The sequence below is a fragment of the Quercus suber genome, unplaced genomic scaffold (genome assembly GCF_002906115.3).
Source record: "Quercus suber isolate HL8 unplaced genomic scaffold, Cork oak 2.0 scaffold_1050, whole genome shotgun sequence".
NCBI lineage: Eukaryota > Viridiplantae > Streptophyta > Magnoliopsida > Fagales > Fagaceae > Quercus > Quercus suber.
The window spans coordinates 24,809-42,290 of NW_027070460.1; the positions used below are offsets into that span (position 1 = coordinate 24,809).

The 17,482-nt window shown below is 33.2% G+C and overlaps 2 protein-coding genes and 1 non-coding gene across 3 annotated transcripts; all 3 read right to left on the reverse strand.

Annotated features, from left to right (window-relative positions):
• Positions 1-2,965: 2,965 nt before the first annotated feature.
• On the reverse strand, positions 2,966-4,784 carry LOC112035321 (stemmadenine O-acetyltransferase). The gene has a single exon (XM_024068153.2). The coding sequence runs from the start codon at positions 4,624-4,626 to the stop codon at positions 3,352-3,354; it is 1,275 nt and encodes a 424-aa protein (XP_023923921.1). The 5' UTR covers positions 4,627-4,784; the 3' UTR covers positions 2,966-3,351.
• Positions 4,785-11,730: 6,946 nt separating this feature from the next.
• LOC112035322 (stemmadenine O-acetyltransferase) lies at positions 11,731-13,319 on the reverse strand. The gene is given in 2 exon segments (XM_024068154.2): positions 11,731-12,940; positions 12,943-13,319. Coding segments are annotated over 2 exon segments (1,293 nt in total). The 5' UTR covers positions 13,187-13,319; the 3' UTR covers positions 11,731-11,891.
• Positions 13,320-17,110: 3,791 nt separating this feature from the next.
• On the reverse strand, positions 17,111-17,182 carry TRNAC-GCA (transfer RNA cysteine (anticodon GCA)). Its single transcript has one exon. It is a non-coding gene; the product is annotated as a tRNA-Cys (tRNA).
• Between the last annotated feature and the right edge of the window lie 300 nt (positions 17,183-17,482).

The window sequence follows — 17,482 nt, forward strand, 5'->3', positions numbered from 1 at the left end:
ATAAAATATTTTACAAGTTTTTGTGCACAAACTTTGGTCAAACTGAAAATATTTTACAAGCAAACAAACATTTGAAAACTGAAAAATATTTTATGGAAAATATTTTACTTCAAAATAAACGGAGCATTAAACATCCTGACGAATATACCACCCGGCCTTTGTGATGTCATGAGTTGTCTTACTTGACCATGATTTTTTGCTTATCAGTATTTATCTTGGAAGGACCTAAGAATCTTGTCCACCTATATTACTGAAGAGCATCCCTTGTAAGATAATCATGGTAAAGAGTGTAGTCCTAGCTATATTTATCTTGGAAGGACCTAAGAATCTTGTCCACCTATATTTTTGAATAGGGTTTTTGAGTAGCTCTAGCTAGCAACTTCCTACCTTGTATAAGTTGTATAACATAATGGATAATGCACGTTTACTACTTTCTTCCTAAAGTTGGCTTGGCTTCCGAAGCTCAAAATTGGTTAGATTATATGTCTGAATAAATTTGAGAGAATAAGTTGAAATCAACTCTTCTTGTGGTGAGATTGGATAGCAGAATTTGAGCATGTGAATTTGGATTTGAGGGATAAAAATAAAATTTTTTTTTTTTTTTTTTTTTTTTTTTTTTTTTTTTTTTTTTTTTTTTTTTTTTTTTTTTTTTTTTTTTTTGAGAAATAGAAAACAACACTATCAAATATTATAATGTGTACCGAATCAAAAAGATCGCAAAGCTACAGGGTACAATTCGGCTCAAACTACATGTGCAACTTTGCTCCGGAGCTGGAACATCGTCATCAACCCAACAACCAAGCCAAAGGCTGCCTTCTCAAGCATTCTGCAAATGAATATATCAAAAATCATATATGTGGTGCTGGGACCGTTCATTTGGTTAACCCACAAATAGTATACAATAATTAGGAAATACCATGATCTACAATCAATTAATCATCCAACTCACACTCACAAAAAGTCATACTTAGTGTATAAAACTCATATTTCTATAGAATTGAGAGAAGTCATAGTAGGTAGTCTTATCCCAAAATTTATATATTCGAAAAATTGGTTTTTAGACTCAAATGAATGATCTACTGCTTTTGGTAGAAAACACTTGCAATTGCACCAATACATGCCCAACCCTAACCCCGAAAAAATAAATAAATAAATAAATAATGATAATAATAAGTTCTTTATTTAGGATGGATAAATTTAGCTTTAATTACAAGTACAAAGTTCTTGTATGGTTTAGGGGGCAATAGTTAGGATTCAAGTCCTCAAGAGACCTCCTGGAGACTTGACAAGTAACAATTAAGAGACTATTTTAAAACTGTTATGCTATTAAGGAATTAAGATCATGCAGAATTTTTAATCTAACTCTATCTAAAGTTTCTAACATCTTCTCCGCTCGATTTAAAATAAATAGTTGTATTTTTCCATGATATCAAAAAATTAATAGACGCTAAATTTAGTATAGGTAATTTTTTTTTTTTTTAATGTTGAAAACGAGGTAAAATTCAATGCTCATATGCGTGCTCAAAAAATCCTAAATTTTAAAATTTCTCTTTTTGAATTCAAAATAAAATTTTTTATTTGACATTTATGATCTTATTTCTAAATAAAGTTACCATTCATTAATGAAGGTATTTTTGAACTACATAAAATTCTAATTGAAAGAGAGAAATCATGTTATAATTTATGAACTATGTGATGAAATTGACCCAAGAATTCTAAACGAATTTGAATGAAATGAAAGACAAAATTCTAAATTTTATAGTACACAAAATTAATATTAAGTAAAATATATACTATACAAACTGTCTAGAACATTAAAAAATAGAATTATATTTATTGAGTCCATCAATATTAATTCACAACCGGAAAATTTGAATTATTTAGAACATCAACATAATTTTTTTCACGTGAATCACAAAAATAAATTCAAGAAAGGAAATATGTGTTGAGATTGTCAAGTATAATGAATAAAATAATTTACTTTTATGATTTTGCAAACAAGAACAATAGACTGATATTTCGGGTAAATAAATAAAATAAAACTAATTAAACTCGCTGAGAAAGTAGACAAAATGAAATACTAAAATCTTATCAAGGCTTTTATTTGACAAATGTCCTTAAGAAAGATTTCCCCCTCTTGTGTGCACAATGAATAGAATTATATACTTCTCTGGCATTGGAGGTTTGTATTCATAAAAATGATAATGAAAAAGCAACTAAATGACTTGAGAGACACTTTATTTCTAACACATGCACCAGTTAAAAAAAAGGGGCAAAAGCAAATAGACGATCTCAGCTCGTCTATTTCTACATTTTGGATAGGCATAATTAGCAGACATGAAATAAAAAATCATTTAATATTGGACGATCTCAGCTCACATACATACACCAGCACACAGCCCAACCCTAGGCCTAGTGCATGCAATGCATGTATGTGCAGTAGAAGGCCCACTTGAGTAGGTCCTCCCCCTTACACAAAAGGTTAGCCACTTGGGCCCTTCCATGGCCTATTTACTTTCTTAAGTGGGCTTCAAGGACTTTTATCACTTCAAGTTTCGACCCAGGTATAAATAGATATTTTAGAGGGTAATTTCTCATTCATTTCTTAATAATTTTAGGAAAATGATCATATTATGTTAATCTCTTCATGGTGAAGAATTCAATATAACTCTAATCTGCGTCCAATAAATCTCTACTTTGAATTCCACCCAAAAATCTTCAAAACCAAGTCAACTTAGAAATTTGAGACAATTTCTAACAAATCTTCACCTTGAGTTAAATTCCACAAAACAAGAGACATCAATTGAGTTAACCTCCACAACAATTCTTCCACCTTGGCCAAATTTACCGAGCATCAAATTCATGAAATTCTTCTCTCCACCTTGAAATTCCTCACTCAGCCAATAAATTCGTAGCACATATTTGAGAATCTTTGGAGAAAGAAAACTAATGTTTATTTGGTGGGTTTTGGACTAAAATATTAGCATAGAATAACTGAGGCCATAATGGTTTGGTATTGATGAGTCACAAGCCTCTTATGCAACTTAGCATATCTTATCCAAGCAAGCCTTTTACACGACCTTACCTATGGGATTCAAAACCTCCGTGGGTATTGCATACCGGTACCAAAGATTCTAGTAGTATATACATTGATTAAAACAACAGAATATAATTTATCTTATTTTGTTTTTTTTTTTTTTTTTTACTTTTACATTCACATCATTACAAGAAATTTTTTACATGCACACCATAATAAACATTTAAAAAAAACACACACAACTTCACAAATACGAAAGTAAGAAATTTTTTGCTAGTCTATGATTTTCAACCACCAGAGTCATGCAAAAACTTTCATGCCGATGAAACATATGCCAGAAGCTCCTTGTCGACTTCAAATTTAGCCATGTCACCCTCATCCAAGTTTATCCATGCCTCTATTCCATTCCCAGACTTGGTGTCTAAGAATGTAACTAGGTTTTTGTAATATAATTTGGCCGAGCCTACCCATACTGGCTCTCCCCACCCAAAATCTGCTTCATATACAGGGAACCTGCACAAACTGGTGAAGGCCAAGTAGACCACCTCTCCTCTAATGAATTTTTCAAAGTTCTCCAGAGAAAAAGTCGTTCGGCCACCATTTTCTTTTAGTATTTTAACATAGTTCATGTTAACTTGCTTTATGGCATCTCTTACCGGAACAACAATGCCATCAAACCCAACCTCAGTGTCCCAGGGGAATACGGCAACTGTGTTTGCGCTAATGTTTCCAAAATAATCTTCTGAAAGAGGCGGATCCAATCTTGTGCGTAAGTTTGCCATAAGAAGTGCTGCGTAAACCTTATTGGGGTCTTTTTCTTGTTGGGTTGCGGCAAGGAAGCGACTCCATATGAAAGTTGTTAAGGCCTCCATGCGAGTGGGGCGTGGGTTTTCAATGTCCTTGTTTGTGCTGTATTTGGCTCTAAGATCCGCTATTGCAGGTGCATCAAACACAAATCTCTTTACCGCAATCTTGTCCTTTCCTGCACTTGGATGAGTGTAAATTTTGTTTTCGGGAGGGAAGAACCTGACAGATTCGAATCGAGGAGTAGCTATGTTGATGCTACTACCATGAGCAGTAGCAGCCCAACTTTTGAGGAAAAAAAAGAAAGAGCAAGCGTCCATAACCTTGTGATCGAAGACCAGACCGACCACCATTCCACCACAATTGAAGAATGTAACTTGGACCGCTATAGCTAGTCCATTGACAGCATCCAGTTCAAATGGAAGGAACTTATCAAGCTCATCTGGGTTTAGATCGACAAGGAATTCGGAAAGTTTACATTCGGCCTTGGCTTCCACAGAGTGAACGCCTTCATCGTTGCAATCAACGTAAAGCTTTTCCTTAACCCGTCCTGCTAGTGGGTAGAATAGTGTTAAGACCTCCGATAAGGATTTCTTAAGCTGGTCATGGAGTTCTTCATTGCTCAGATTAGCACTGGCATCATGAGGGTAAAAGAGAACAAAGGGCATGAAAATTTGAGGCATAATTTGATCAATGAAAGATAGTGTGTAATGGCGGAGGTGATCAGGGGTTGGTGAAGAGGGTTTGATGATGTCTGTGGATACAATTTGGATATCAAACTTCATTGTTCTCGTATAAAGTCAACTAAACGTGGTTTTACTAATAGTTACCGTGTGAGGCTAAAGTGGTTATTGGAATTGAAATTCGATGATAGAAAGTCACCATGGTAGGGACAAATATATAGAGGTGTTGTCGAGAAAGAGTGAAAGAATTCACAGCCTTGTGCTAAATCTCACATCACTGTCTGGACACGAATCACTGAATTTGTTCGTTTTAATAAATTTGGTTGCTGAATAAGTTGTTCAACCGCTGATGATTTTTCTGATGTTACCCTATTGATTATGAAAATTAGACGGTCCGAGTATTGCCTAGAGAAAAGTACACGGCTAAGTGGGGTCCCCTTCCTACAAATTCAACATTAACGGTAGACTTAGGAAATCGTATATGGGTGAGCATAGAGGTCCAGGGACTGGAATATATATATTGTCCTTAGAGCATCTAGAAATAATTTGGATAGCGTTTTTCAGTGTGCATTGCGCATTTGCATTTAATTTTTGTGAGTCTCATGTATTGTTCACGAGACCTGTAAGTACAGAATTTAGTGAAATCAACTTTAAAACTGGGTCTCAAGGTACTATTCACACATTTAAAAATTATTTTACTATAATATTTTTAGTTTTCAAAAATAAGCGGTATCCAAACAAACTCTTACTTAAAAAAAAAAGAAAAAAAAAAGAAATAATCCATAATTAATATTCAAGGAAATTAAAGTGTTGCTACATCCAGATGTGGGTCCTGGAAAATAAAAAATAAAAAAGTATATTAGCTCTACCCAATATTCCCCAACAATTAATCTTAATCTCCTAAACTATCGACATGCATGATTGACACCCAAAAATTATAAATTTGAGTTAAACTTTGATGCTGCAGTGTTCACTAACACAAATGCTTTGGGCTCTGGGGCAATATTCGAAATGATCGATAAGGGAGAGGTTGTGGCTACCTAGACAGCTAAATGACCTTCGGTGGCAAACAGCAAGGAAGCAGAAGTGTTGGCGTGTCGGAGAGCTCTGGAATTTGCAGGGGACGCTGGTTTCATGGAGTTGGTAATTAAGGGAGGCAATGTTTTTGTAATGAAGTCTATTTTATGTACACGGCCTAATAGGTCCAGACTTGGACATATATATGAGGATGTTCGCTGCTTAGCTGTGGGGCTTCGGGGTCTGTCAGTCAGCTGCGTTAGACGTAGTGCTAACTCTGCTGCCCATTCTTTGGCCCGTTTTGCTTGTCATCTAGATGAGGATTCTATATGGTTGGAAGAATCACCACCACTTGCCCCTGAGGCCTTGTATTTGGACTCTAATTTTATTAATGAATCCATTTTCCAAAAAAGAAAAAAAAAAGGTCCCTGTCCATATGTTTTCGTGTTAAGTATGACATAATTTTGTATTGCAAGACCATTTTAATTAGCCATCTCTCCAAATTAGGTAGGAGGTACGTAGATTGGATTTTTATAAGTAAAACGTAAACAGAAAGGTAAGACCTGGGCGTACACACATTACTAGCCCACGAGTAATACATAAAAAAGATAATTAAAAAAAAAAAAAAAAAAACCTTTGCTACCCCCATAAAAGTAAAAGACTAGTGAAAGAAGACACCAGGGATGTGGATATGGTAGCCCCATTCTCAAAGGTTTCCCTAAGTGGCTGAAAGCTTTTGGTATGTCTCTTAATTAATGAACTCTTTTTGACCTGGGACATTCATTGGCTATTTTACAAGGAAAAATGTCTATAGATTTTAAGTTAAACTAGCGGATATCCTGTATTATGCACGGTGCATTTTAAATTATTTTGTAAGAAATTATCTTATAGTCCATGTATATTTAGAAAATCATCAACAAAAACAAATCTCCTATTGTGTCTCTTGATGGTTTATTTTCTTATGCTTTTAACATAGTGATTTTAGCCTTTTTAGGGCATGACATAAGCCCCCATAATCACATATTACAAAATTTTCCATTTTAAATTGATTAATTTCATGGCTTAGATTAAATAATATAAATGTAAGGTTGTATGTATTGTCGCATTATTTAAAATGAGTCCAGTTAACAAATGCCTTTAAGATATTTGGAAATTGATTATTTAAAGAAAGTTTTGATACCATTTTTATATAGATTATAAAAATTTGAAAAAAAAAAAAGAGTTACTTTTTTTTTTTTTCATAAAAATATTTTTTAAAACAATATTCTTAAGGCATCCATTAACTTTTATCATTTAAAATTTTAAAATGATTTGTTGGCAATTTGTATATTACCATATTCAGAAAATAATAAAATCTCAACCACCAAATGAATTGTTCCAATTTAACGTGAATTGGAAAAGATCCTGTTCACATGAGAGTGGAACTTCATCAACATTAACATATCCAAATATAATACTGATCCAAAGAAAAAATGAGTGACATTGGGCTAGCTGTACCTAGTACTATTTATTGATGCATTAGTTTAAACCTTATATTTTTAAATGATCCCATTTGTCTAATGCATTTGTCTAATTCATGTACATTGAGGACGTGGTTCCGATAGATGACTTGATTTTAGAAAGAAACATGATAGAAAATTCAGATCCCCTAAATAAACAATTAATGTTCAACTTTCTTCCTTCATACCTAAGGTTCGAATTTAATAGGAATTTAATAGTATTAAATATTGAACACGCTTACAAATATATTTGCTTCCATTTTGAACAGGTAAAATGGGATTTGACTTTGTCTCTTGGGGATTTGAGAGTTTGAAGAATTTGGGATCATTATGTAGCTTATAACCCAATAGTTCTTTAGTGAATCACACCAAGTTATACATGGTATGACTTTAAGTAATGTTAAACTATTTAGATTTATTTTACTGGATATAAATTTTACACACACACGTTATTGAAATAAAATAAAGGCTATACATAGGACTATTCATTGATGCATTAGTTTTAACCTCATAGTTTTCAAAGATAAGCATTTGTATAATTTATGTTATTAATTATTGAGGGTTTGGTCCCGATAGATGACTTGTTCAACTTCCGTCCTTGATACGGTGCATATTTACTAAATTGATATATCCAACATTAATTTTGTAGTATCATCTTTCAAAAAAATTTTGAAAATATATTTTCTTTGACATTGAATAGGTCAAAAAGGATGTAACTTTAAATATCTGAGATTAAAATTGTTTTTTTGTTTGGACCCCTTGAAAACATATTAGTTTAACCTAATGAATTAACCAAGTACTAGTTTCAGTGGCACAATTTTGGAAGGAGATTTTGAAGAGGCTATTTCAACTATTAAGAAGCAGTTTCCAGCACCCAATGGTGGGCCATTTAGTTAAAGACATTGTGTCTTCAGTCAATATGTTTCAGTACTATTCTTTCTCTCACACACCTCGGCAAGGCAATGTTTTAGCACATGCGTTGGCTAGACAAGTGAGATTGTCTTTTCCTACTTTAGTTTGGATGAACTCCGTTCCTATGGATATTTATCGATTCTTTGTATCTGACGTTCCAGTAATGAAATGATTTTTTTTCAGCTTGGTCTATCAGGCCTGATTCTCAAAAAAAAAAAAAAAAAAAAAAAAAAAAAAAAAAAAAAAAACCAAGTTTTTACTTAGGTTAATTATGAGATCTAGGCTAAACACATGCAAACATTTTACTTAGTGTGGAAAGGTAAAGAAGATAGTAAAATGATGACCCAGGAAACTAATGAAACCAACTGTTTCAAGCTAAAAAAACCTAAGGGGGATTTAACCTAACTATCCTTAAGGTAAACAAATCCACTATGATAGAATGAAATATTACAATAGATTTAAACCCTAAATTTAAAGCTACCTCATGTAAAATTTACTAACATGATTACGTGCAGCTCCGACTCAACGAACTCTTCTATCTTGGATTTGCTGAACACAAACTCCTCGTTTGTGACTTTGAGATCCCACTCAAAGATTTAGCAACAAAAGCTCTTCAGTTTGTGACTCCAAGACCATCATTGAAGGATTAAATCATCAGCTATGTACGACCTTATTACAGCAACTTCAGATCTACTGGTTCTATTAATGTGTAGATAGAATTCCAGTAGTGACTTTGAAAGGAGAAGGCATAATACCTTTTAGATCTCATAAAAGCACCTCCAAAGTCATCACAAAACATGCCTAAGGGTTTCCTTTAAATACTATGTGTAATAGATCTGAAACTCTTATCACTTTATGGGCTTAATGAGTAGTGGGCTGAAATTAAAATCTGCAGAATTCAAATCTCGATCGATCGAACCTGGCATGTTTCTAAATTCTTCTTTCTATAGCTTCCTTTTTCTTGCATTCTGACTTGCAGGACCTTGAGCATTATCTAATAAATCCTATAGATTCTAATATCTATATATAAACAAGTTTGTACTCACGGTTTGCCAATTGTTCTAAACTTTTAGAACCTAACAAAAATCCTTATTCACGGGGATTAGGAGTGTCAAGTACTTAGGTTCAAGTGATTAAATGTTGACAAACCATGATAAACAATTTCAGTCCTTTTGAGTTTGAGCTGTATTTTCAATATCAAAACGAAGACCCAAGATCGATTTGAGGAAAAAAAAGATTTTGGAATACCAAAACCTCCTCGCAATCGATTAATTGATTGAGATTATTTTTCACAGCTTCTAGATACCCAATTGACTGAACGAGAATCGCGGATTTAGTTTTTAATTTGATGTGTTTTACATTAAGTCAACCGTATATGTGGGTTTTTATAACTCTGGTTAAAGTTCCTATATAAATGTCCATTATGTACAACTTTTACAAGATTATATAGGCAGAAAATCGTATGTTGTTCAAAGAGAAAACCCCAATCTCCATCTATTATATCTGTGAGTTCAAAAGCAAAGAGAAAAGACATTCTATGGTGTTGCTACTACCATAGTGTAGTTCATGGTTGAAGCCTCATAATCATCCCAATGTTATTGCGGAAATCAAATCTTCAAAGTATTCCTTGGAGTCACAGGCAAAAATTTCGTGTGAAGCAATTCAAAATAGATGAGTCCAACCGGGTTGGAGCTGTGTGTGGTTACGTGAATTATTCACTATTGGAGATACCAATTAGCTACCTCCAATGGTATGTTTCAATGTTAAGCGCTTTGATTCTATTAGTGAATTTCTTCTTGGAGTTTCAGAACCTTTGTAGTGTTTTTCCTTGGATTGTTGTTCTTGAGTTTTCCACTTCATTACCATATTATTATGCACTTTTCTTTAGTGCTTTATTGTGTTGATGACTAATTTACTCGGTGGAATTTAACTAGTAATCAATTTCAATTACATAATTGATTAATTTGTTAAAATTAATTAATTCCACTATAAAATCAATCAAATCTAAACTAATCCAACTGAGAGTTAAAAGGAATGGAATTGTTACGTCATATTTTCTATGTATTGGCTTTTTTTTTTGACAAAATGCACTCCACGTATAATTGGGTAGATCTAAGATGAGTTTAATATATCAAGATGTATGTAACTTTTACATAACAAATGGTATCATTAATGACATGATGATTGAACCAAAAAACAAGTGAAGAAAAGTTGATTCAGTGAAGCTCGACACTAGTCTCGATACTAGCATCTATCGAGATTTAATGAAGGATTCTCGACACAAGCTCGACACCCCTCGATCGATTGAGCTCTGCGATTTCAGAATTTTCAGATTTGAATTTCGGCTCATGATGACTTAGATTGCTAGGGTTTCGTTCACTAAACCTCCAACCCATATAAAAGCTTTATTTTAAAGTCATTAAAGACACAGAGACTCAATTAGAGAATCCATACACTCTATGAGAAATTACTGCGTCCTTGTGCACCTTAGGGTTTTGTATCCAAGTATTTCCAGATTTTCATCATGCTTTGAAGTGAAGAACTTTATGTTCAACAACAATCAATCAATTGCTAAAAAGTCATGCATGTACTGGGATCCGTGCATATAAGAAGAAATCTTTATAAGAGCAAGTTCAATTGAGGATTAGAGTAAAGGTTCAATTATAGGTTGGTATTTTGAGATAGGCCAGGGTGGTAGTAAGATTTATTATACTTGTAACTACTTGTTCTTGATTAATAAATTTTTGGAAGTAATGACCTAAAAATAATTACCTAGTGGGATTTTTGCCTTGCGAGAAGTTTTTCCCATTCGTCAACAAATTATTGTGTTTATATAATTTTCATTGCACTTAGTTTATTTAATGATTTTTTGGTGCCCTTATAATTTGCATATAATTTGACCTAATTAATCAACTTGAATAATTTAATTAATTAATCGGTGTCAATCTATAACCTAACAGAAATTTATGTAAGTTATAACCCAATAGTCACACGCACACACGCATATAAGCTATTATTAATAAATGAAATAAAGATTTTAAGAAAAAAAAAAACAAAATGAAATAAAGATATAAACTATTTATTACAGATGACTTTACACACACATATATATATAAAAACTATTAATGAAAATAAAATACTGGTCTAAACTATTATCACAGAAAATTTGAGTCTCACCATAATTCAAGTCATTAAAAGATTGGTTAATCCACTTGCAAGATAATTTGATGATCAAAGATCCATGTTCTTGCTATGCAGCCTGCAATAAAAATAATCTTTGTGCTCTAACAATCACAGCCTTCCATACATCCATTTTTTTTAAATATTAACTAATCAAAGTTTAAAATAAATAAATAAAATTAAAACATGACATACTACAGTCCTTGGAGTATAAAAATGAAATACTAACATAGGGACGGACAATTTTTATTTATTGTTAATGTGAGTCTAGTATAGGCTTATATTTCTCTTAAAAAATCATTTGATCAAGCCCTTTGCATGAGTTTGCTCTGCAGTTGTATGATCTTGTTTTGAAGGTTTAAACTTGTTGAATTCACGATTTCCAGGTTAGAAATTGTGACTTAAATTACTTTTACGGTATATATAAAACTGTGTAAAATAATTTATATATAATAAAAACTACACTGATCGAAATATATTCATTTTCAGTCCCAAAAAAAAAAATGTACATTTATGCTTCAAATGAACAAATTTATTTCTTTTTCTGTTCATTTTTACAATGAAACATACTTAATTATATCACACCTACATGCAAAAGGAAATCGAAAAACGAAAAGATCTTATTCCAATCCAAAGCAAGCTTGTCTGAAACATGTAAAAGATTAAAAGCAACTGTTCTGCACACAAAGCAACCATGTGAACTTAAAGTCATATTCACTAGAACCATTACCATCTGACCATCTCCAAGTCAGAGACAGCCTAAAACACAGAATTTTTCGCAAAAGAAACATATGGCAGCACCTCCTTGTCCATTTCAAATTTAGCCATGTCTTCCTCTTTCAAGGTAATCCATGCTTCTATTCCATCTTCCGATTTGGTGTCGAAGAAAGTAACAAGATTATGGTACAACAATTTTGTCGAACCTACCCAAACAGGCTTCCCCCACCCAAAATCGGCTTCATATATAGGAAACCTGCACAAGCTGGTGAAGCCAAACGTAACTACCTCTCCTCTGCTTGATTTTTCTGTGTTCTCTGTGATAAAGTTCAAGTGCCCGTCGCTGTCCCGGAGTTTTTTAACATAATCCATGTTGACTGTCCTTATCGCTTCTCTCATAGGGAGAACAGCGCCATTAAAGCCATCCTCAATGTTGTTGGAGAGTACAGAGGCTGTGGACTGGCTTAGATTTCCAAAACAATTTTGTGGAAGCGATGGATCCAACCTTTTACGCAGGTCCACTGCTATAAACATTATGTAAGCCTTATTGGGGTCTGCTTCGGGTTGAGTTGCAGCAATGAAGCGACTATATATGAAAGCAGATAAGGCTTCCACGCGTGTCGGACATGGGTATTCGATGCTTTTGTTGCTACTACTAAATTTGGTTCGAATAGCTGCTACAGCATTCCTATCAAAGACAATTCTCTTTAACACAATGTTGTTCCTTGACATCCCAATGTTTGAATTGTAGCCAGATAAAGTTGCTGGTGGGAATATTGTTGCAGCATCGAAACGAGGAGATACTATGCTGCTACTTCCACGAGCTGTAGCTGCCCAACTGTTCAGGAACAAGAAAAATGATGAAGCATCAGCTACCTTGTGAGATAATTCCAGACCGATCACTACGCCACCACAGTTGAAGGTGGTAACTTGTACAGCTGCAACTAAATCATTGACATCGTCCAATTCATATGGGAGGAACTTCTTGTGCTCACAAGGGTTTAGATTCTCAAGAAACTCAGAAAGGTTGCATTTGGCCACAGCTTCTACATAGTTTACGCCTTCATCGTTGCATTCGATATAAAGATTTCCTTCACACGTCCCGCTAGTGGGTAGAATTGAGTTAAGGCCTCGGATAAGGATTTCTTAATCCTTTCACGTTGCTCTAGATTATTAAGTTCAGTGTTGGTGTCTTTGGGGTAGAATAGAACCCAAGGCATGAAAAATTGAGGGGCACTTTGATCAAGAAAGGAGAGAGAGTAATGCCGGAGGTGACCAGGAGTAGGATAGGAAGGTTTTATCGTTTCCTTGGAGATAACTTTGACTTCGATATCCATGGTTAATTTATCAAACAAACTGTAATGATATTGGCTCTTGTTAGAGGATGAGGGAACGCAATCATATATAGAGTTGCCGATGGAGTCAATAAATTTAACTATTCAAGGAACTAATGGTCTATTTGGATGAAGGAAAGAAGGAAGGGAAGTGAATGAAAGTAAAATAAAGTTAGCTAAAAATAAATTAATTTTGTGCTAAATCTATTATACTCTATTCTATTCCCCCTCCATCTCCTTTAATTCAAACAGACCATAAATCTTCTAAAAAATAAATAAATAAATCAAGAAAATATTGATACAAGATAGCACGTTATGTCATTATTCATTTAAAAGAAATTGAACTTGTCCGCTACTCATCAGCTTTATTCGTTTTGGACTTTTAGTAATTCACTGTAGGAGACAATGCTAGATTTCAATGTTTGGTGATGTTTTTACTTAAATATATATGTGTATATATATATATATATATATAGAGAGAGAGAGAGAGAGAGAGAGAGAGAGAGAGAGAGAGAGAGAGGACCATTAATACATTATAATAAATGCATCTATCCCATTAGACAATGACCATTAATTAATGAAACTTTGACATAATTGCAAAATTTGGTGAGGTCAAAGATTAAATGCAAAGAAATCCAAGAAATGCCCTACATGGTAGGAATTCATGCTCTTTCATATGAGATTTTTTTTTTTTTTTTTCTTTCTTTTTTTAAAGATATAAGATATTGATTGACTGCAACTACCATAATACATGTCGTATTATCAATATTACCATCATCAAGCAAATCAAATTGCATAGTCATAACAAAATCCGCAAAATAGAACAAATAAGAAAATAATGGAGAGGAATTCTTTCAAAATGGCTTTCTTGGTCATCCTACTAGCTTTTGCAGCTTGTTATTCTCTCTCTCTCTCTCTCAATTTTTGGTTGTTTAAATGATGGTGGCTAATAAAATACTAATGGCAGATTTATTATCATCAACGATGTCAAAAGCTGAAGCAAGTATGATGTTGAAAAAGAAGTGTATCCGTGATATTGATTGCATCAAAATTAATTGTGATCCGGGACAATTTCCCATTTGTGAAAACGGAACATGTGGGTGCACAGTCGATGGAACTCGAGAACAAGCTAAAGTTGGAGGCAATCAAGTCAATCCCCCAACAATTAACAAACTACTCATTGAAAAATAATGCAAACTAAAATAAGTACAGGAAGTTCTTCCTGTCTTAGGTGTAAATTCAAAATTTCTAACTATAGGGGCAGGTGGTGTGATGTTTGAAAAGTTGATATCCATTAAAATAAAGTGAAAGAACATCCTTTATCAATTTGATTTATGTTGAAGATATTGAGTTAAAGGACTTCAGTTAAGGGTTCATCAACTTTTGAATCCTTGAAACTCAAACTTGTAAAGGACAATTTGGACCTCTTGGCATAGAAGTCGAAAAAAAAAAATTGGACTGGGCAGCATTTCTCTTGCTAAACCCACGGTTGAAAAAAAAAAGGTTTTTCTCCATCTTTCTCTACACCAAGGCTACGGTTTGTAGGGAATTAATACAAAATTCTCAAACCTATGAGAAACAAAATAGAGAAAAATACATGCCAAAGAAAAATAATCACATGGTTTGACAATTTGCCTACATCTATGGAGTTGCAGAAATTTCACTATTATCATGGAAAAAAATACAAAGTGCGACAGTACAATTTTTCTCTCTCAAAAACTACAGCAAAAAACCCTAATTACCAAAATAACAGTTTTTATATCCTGCACAAAAAATTCACAATGGACTATAAAACGGGCCAAAAAAAATTTCCCCCATGGACTAAGCCTCAAAAAATCTCCTATTAAAAACCACACAACATCATTTTGAGTTGGGTCGTCATCCGAATCAAACACAACTAAACTCCACAAAGCCCAACAGGGTTTGGATTCTCAACAAAAATAGCCCACACTCTTGGTCACGCAAATAGTCATTGAGGTAAGGATCAAAAAAGTTTCAAGAGAATTAAGTTTCTAAAATTTTTCAAGAATAAATTGAAACCAAAATTTCCTACCTAGAGCGTCAAGACAAGCTTTCTTTTGAACATTAATTTCATATTCATGAGGAACTTGTGATTATAATTTGTATGAAGTAGATCTTGTTTTTAATTCCACTGTTTTTCATGTATGGGATGAATGTGTTTTCCGATCATACTAATCGTAGAATCACTAACTTTTTGGTAATTATAAGCAGGAACAACGTAAACAAATCTGGGTTGTATATCCGGTGCTTAGTGCAATTGAATACAATAATGATACCAAATGCTAATTCTTTTAATTTTTTATATAAGTTATTGGATTCAGAAGGTTAAAAGTTTTTATTTCTTTTATTTTTTAAAGTTAACTTTTTTCCCCCTTACCTTTTGCATACGACATTGGATTCAATTCCACCCATGTGTGTATTTCACCCTGGACCTCAAAGCACAAACTTGAAGTAGAATCAGCGCAATTAATGAGGGGAGTCATAAAGATACAATTTTTATTCGATGTTGGGCTATAAATTGTCTCCGGTTAATAAATTTAATTTCTCAAATTAATTAATTAAGTCAAATTATAAGCAAATTGTGGAAGCATCAACAAATCATCAAATAAACTAATATGCAATGGAAATTGAATGACATGGTGATTTATTGACGAATAGGGAAAACCTCTCACAAAGCAAAAATCTCACCGGGTGAATTTCAAATCAACACTTCTAACAATCCACTAATCAAGAATAAAAGGCTATATGTATAAGAAATTTTACCATTATCTTAGACTATTCCCAAATACCAACATACAGTTGAACATTTACTCAAATCTTCAATTGGACTTGATCTTGTAGAAGACTTCTTTTTTTGCATGGATCTCAGTACATAACAAATTCCAAACAACTGATTGACTTCAAAGCATGTTAAAGATCAGGATGTACTTGGTTTCAAAACCCTAAATTGCTCAAAATTTAGTAGCTTCTCATAAAGTGTATGAGTTCTTTGATTGAGTCTCTATATCTTTGATGACTTTAAAATAAGCCTTTTATATGGTCTAGGGTTGTAAATAGAGAAACCCTAATAATCCAAGTCATTATGGGCTGAATTTCAAATCTAAGAATTTTGAAATCGTAAGTCTCGATAGATCGAGCTTGTGTCGAGCTTCTTCATTAATTCTTGATAGATGCTAGCTTCGAGCTTTAATGGAACAACTTTTCTTCACTTGTTTCTTAGATCAATTTTCATATATTTAATTATACCACTTGATATATTTAAGCAACATACTTCTAGATATGTTAAATCCAACTTAGATCTATCCAATTACAAGTAAAGTACGTGTTGTTAAAGGATAAAACAACACATAAAAAATATGATCCTAACATTTGATATAAAAACTTTTGATACCTTCTCTCTCTATCTGAAATGAACATAACTTTTATGTCCGTTCTCACTTGCTACATCTCTTGGCAAAAGAGGTTTTATAAATTATGGGCTCTACTATAACAAGCTTTTACTCTATTGCAACAACCCACTTGATGCGCGCGTTTGCTGATTTGGTACATTAAGGTATTAGATTCAGGTTTCCCCCACGCATTCTAAATTATATAAGTTAGTGCAATCCTCCCATGAAGTCCAGCAAGCTTCAAATCGCAAATACAAACTTAATTATTTAACACCTACATACAAATGAAGCTCTGAAAAAAAAAAAAAAAAATTGTGACTTTGGGCTGTGCCAACTACCAAGTACTATTTATTGATGCATTAGTTTTAACCTTATATTTTAAAATGATTAGCATTTGTCTAATGCACTTGTCTAATTCATGTAATAAGTTATTGAGGACGTGGTGCCGATAGATGACTTTTTTTTTTTTTTAATTGATAGAAATAAAATAAAATAGGAAAAAGAAATCATTAGCGAGAGGGCCCAACCGGGTTCTAACTGGTGACCTCTTGATCTGCAGTCAAATGCTCTACCGCTGAGCTATGGACCCTTGGACACTTGATTTTAGAAAGAAACATAATAGAAGATGCAGATCCCCTAAATAAACAATGTTCAGCTTTCTTCCTTCATGATTATCAAAAAAAAAAAAAAAAAAAAAAGCTTTCTTCCTTTATACCTAAGGTTCAAATTTACTTGTTTGATATATCCAGTAGGAATTTTATAGTATCATGTATTGAACACTTTTAGAAAAATATAGTGGCTTCCATTTTAAATATATAGTTCAAATGGGATTTGACTTTGGCACTTGGTGATTTGAGAGTTGATTGATATATTGGAATGATTATGCAGC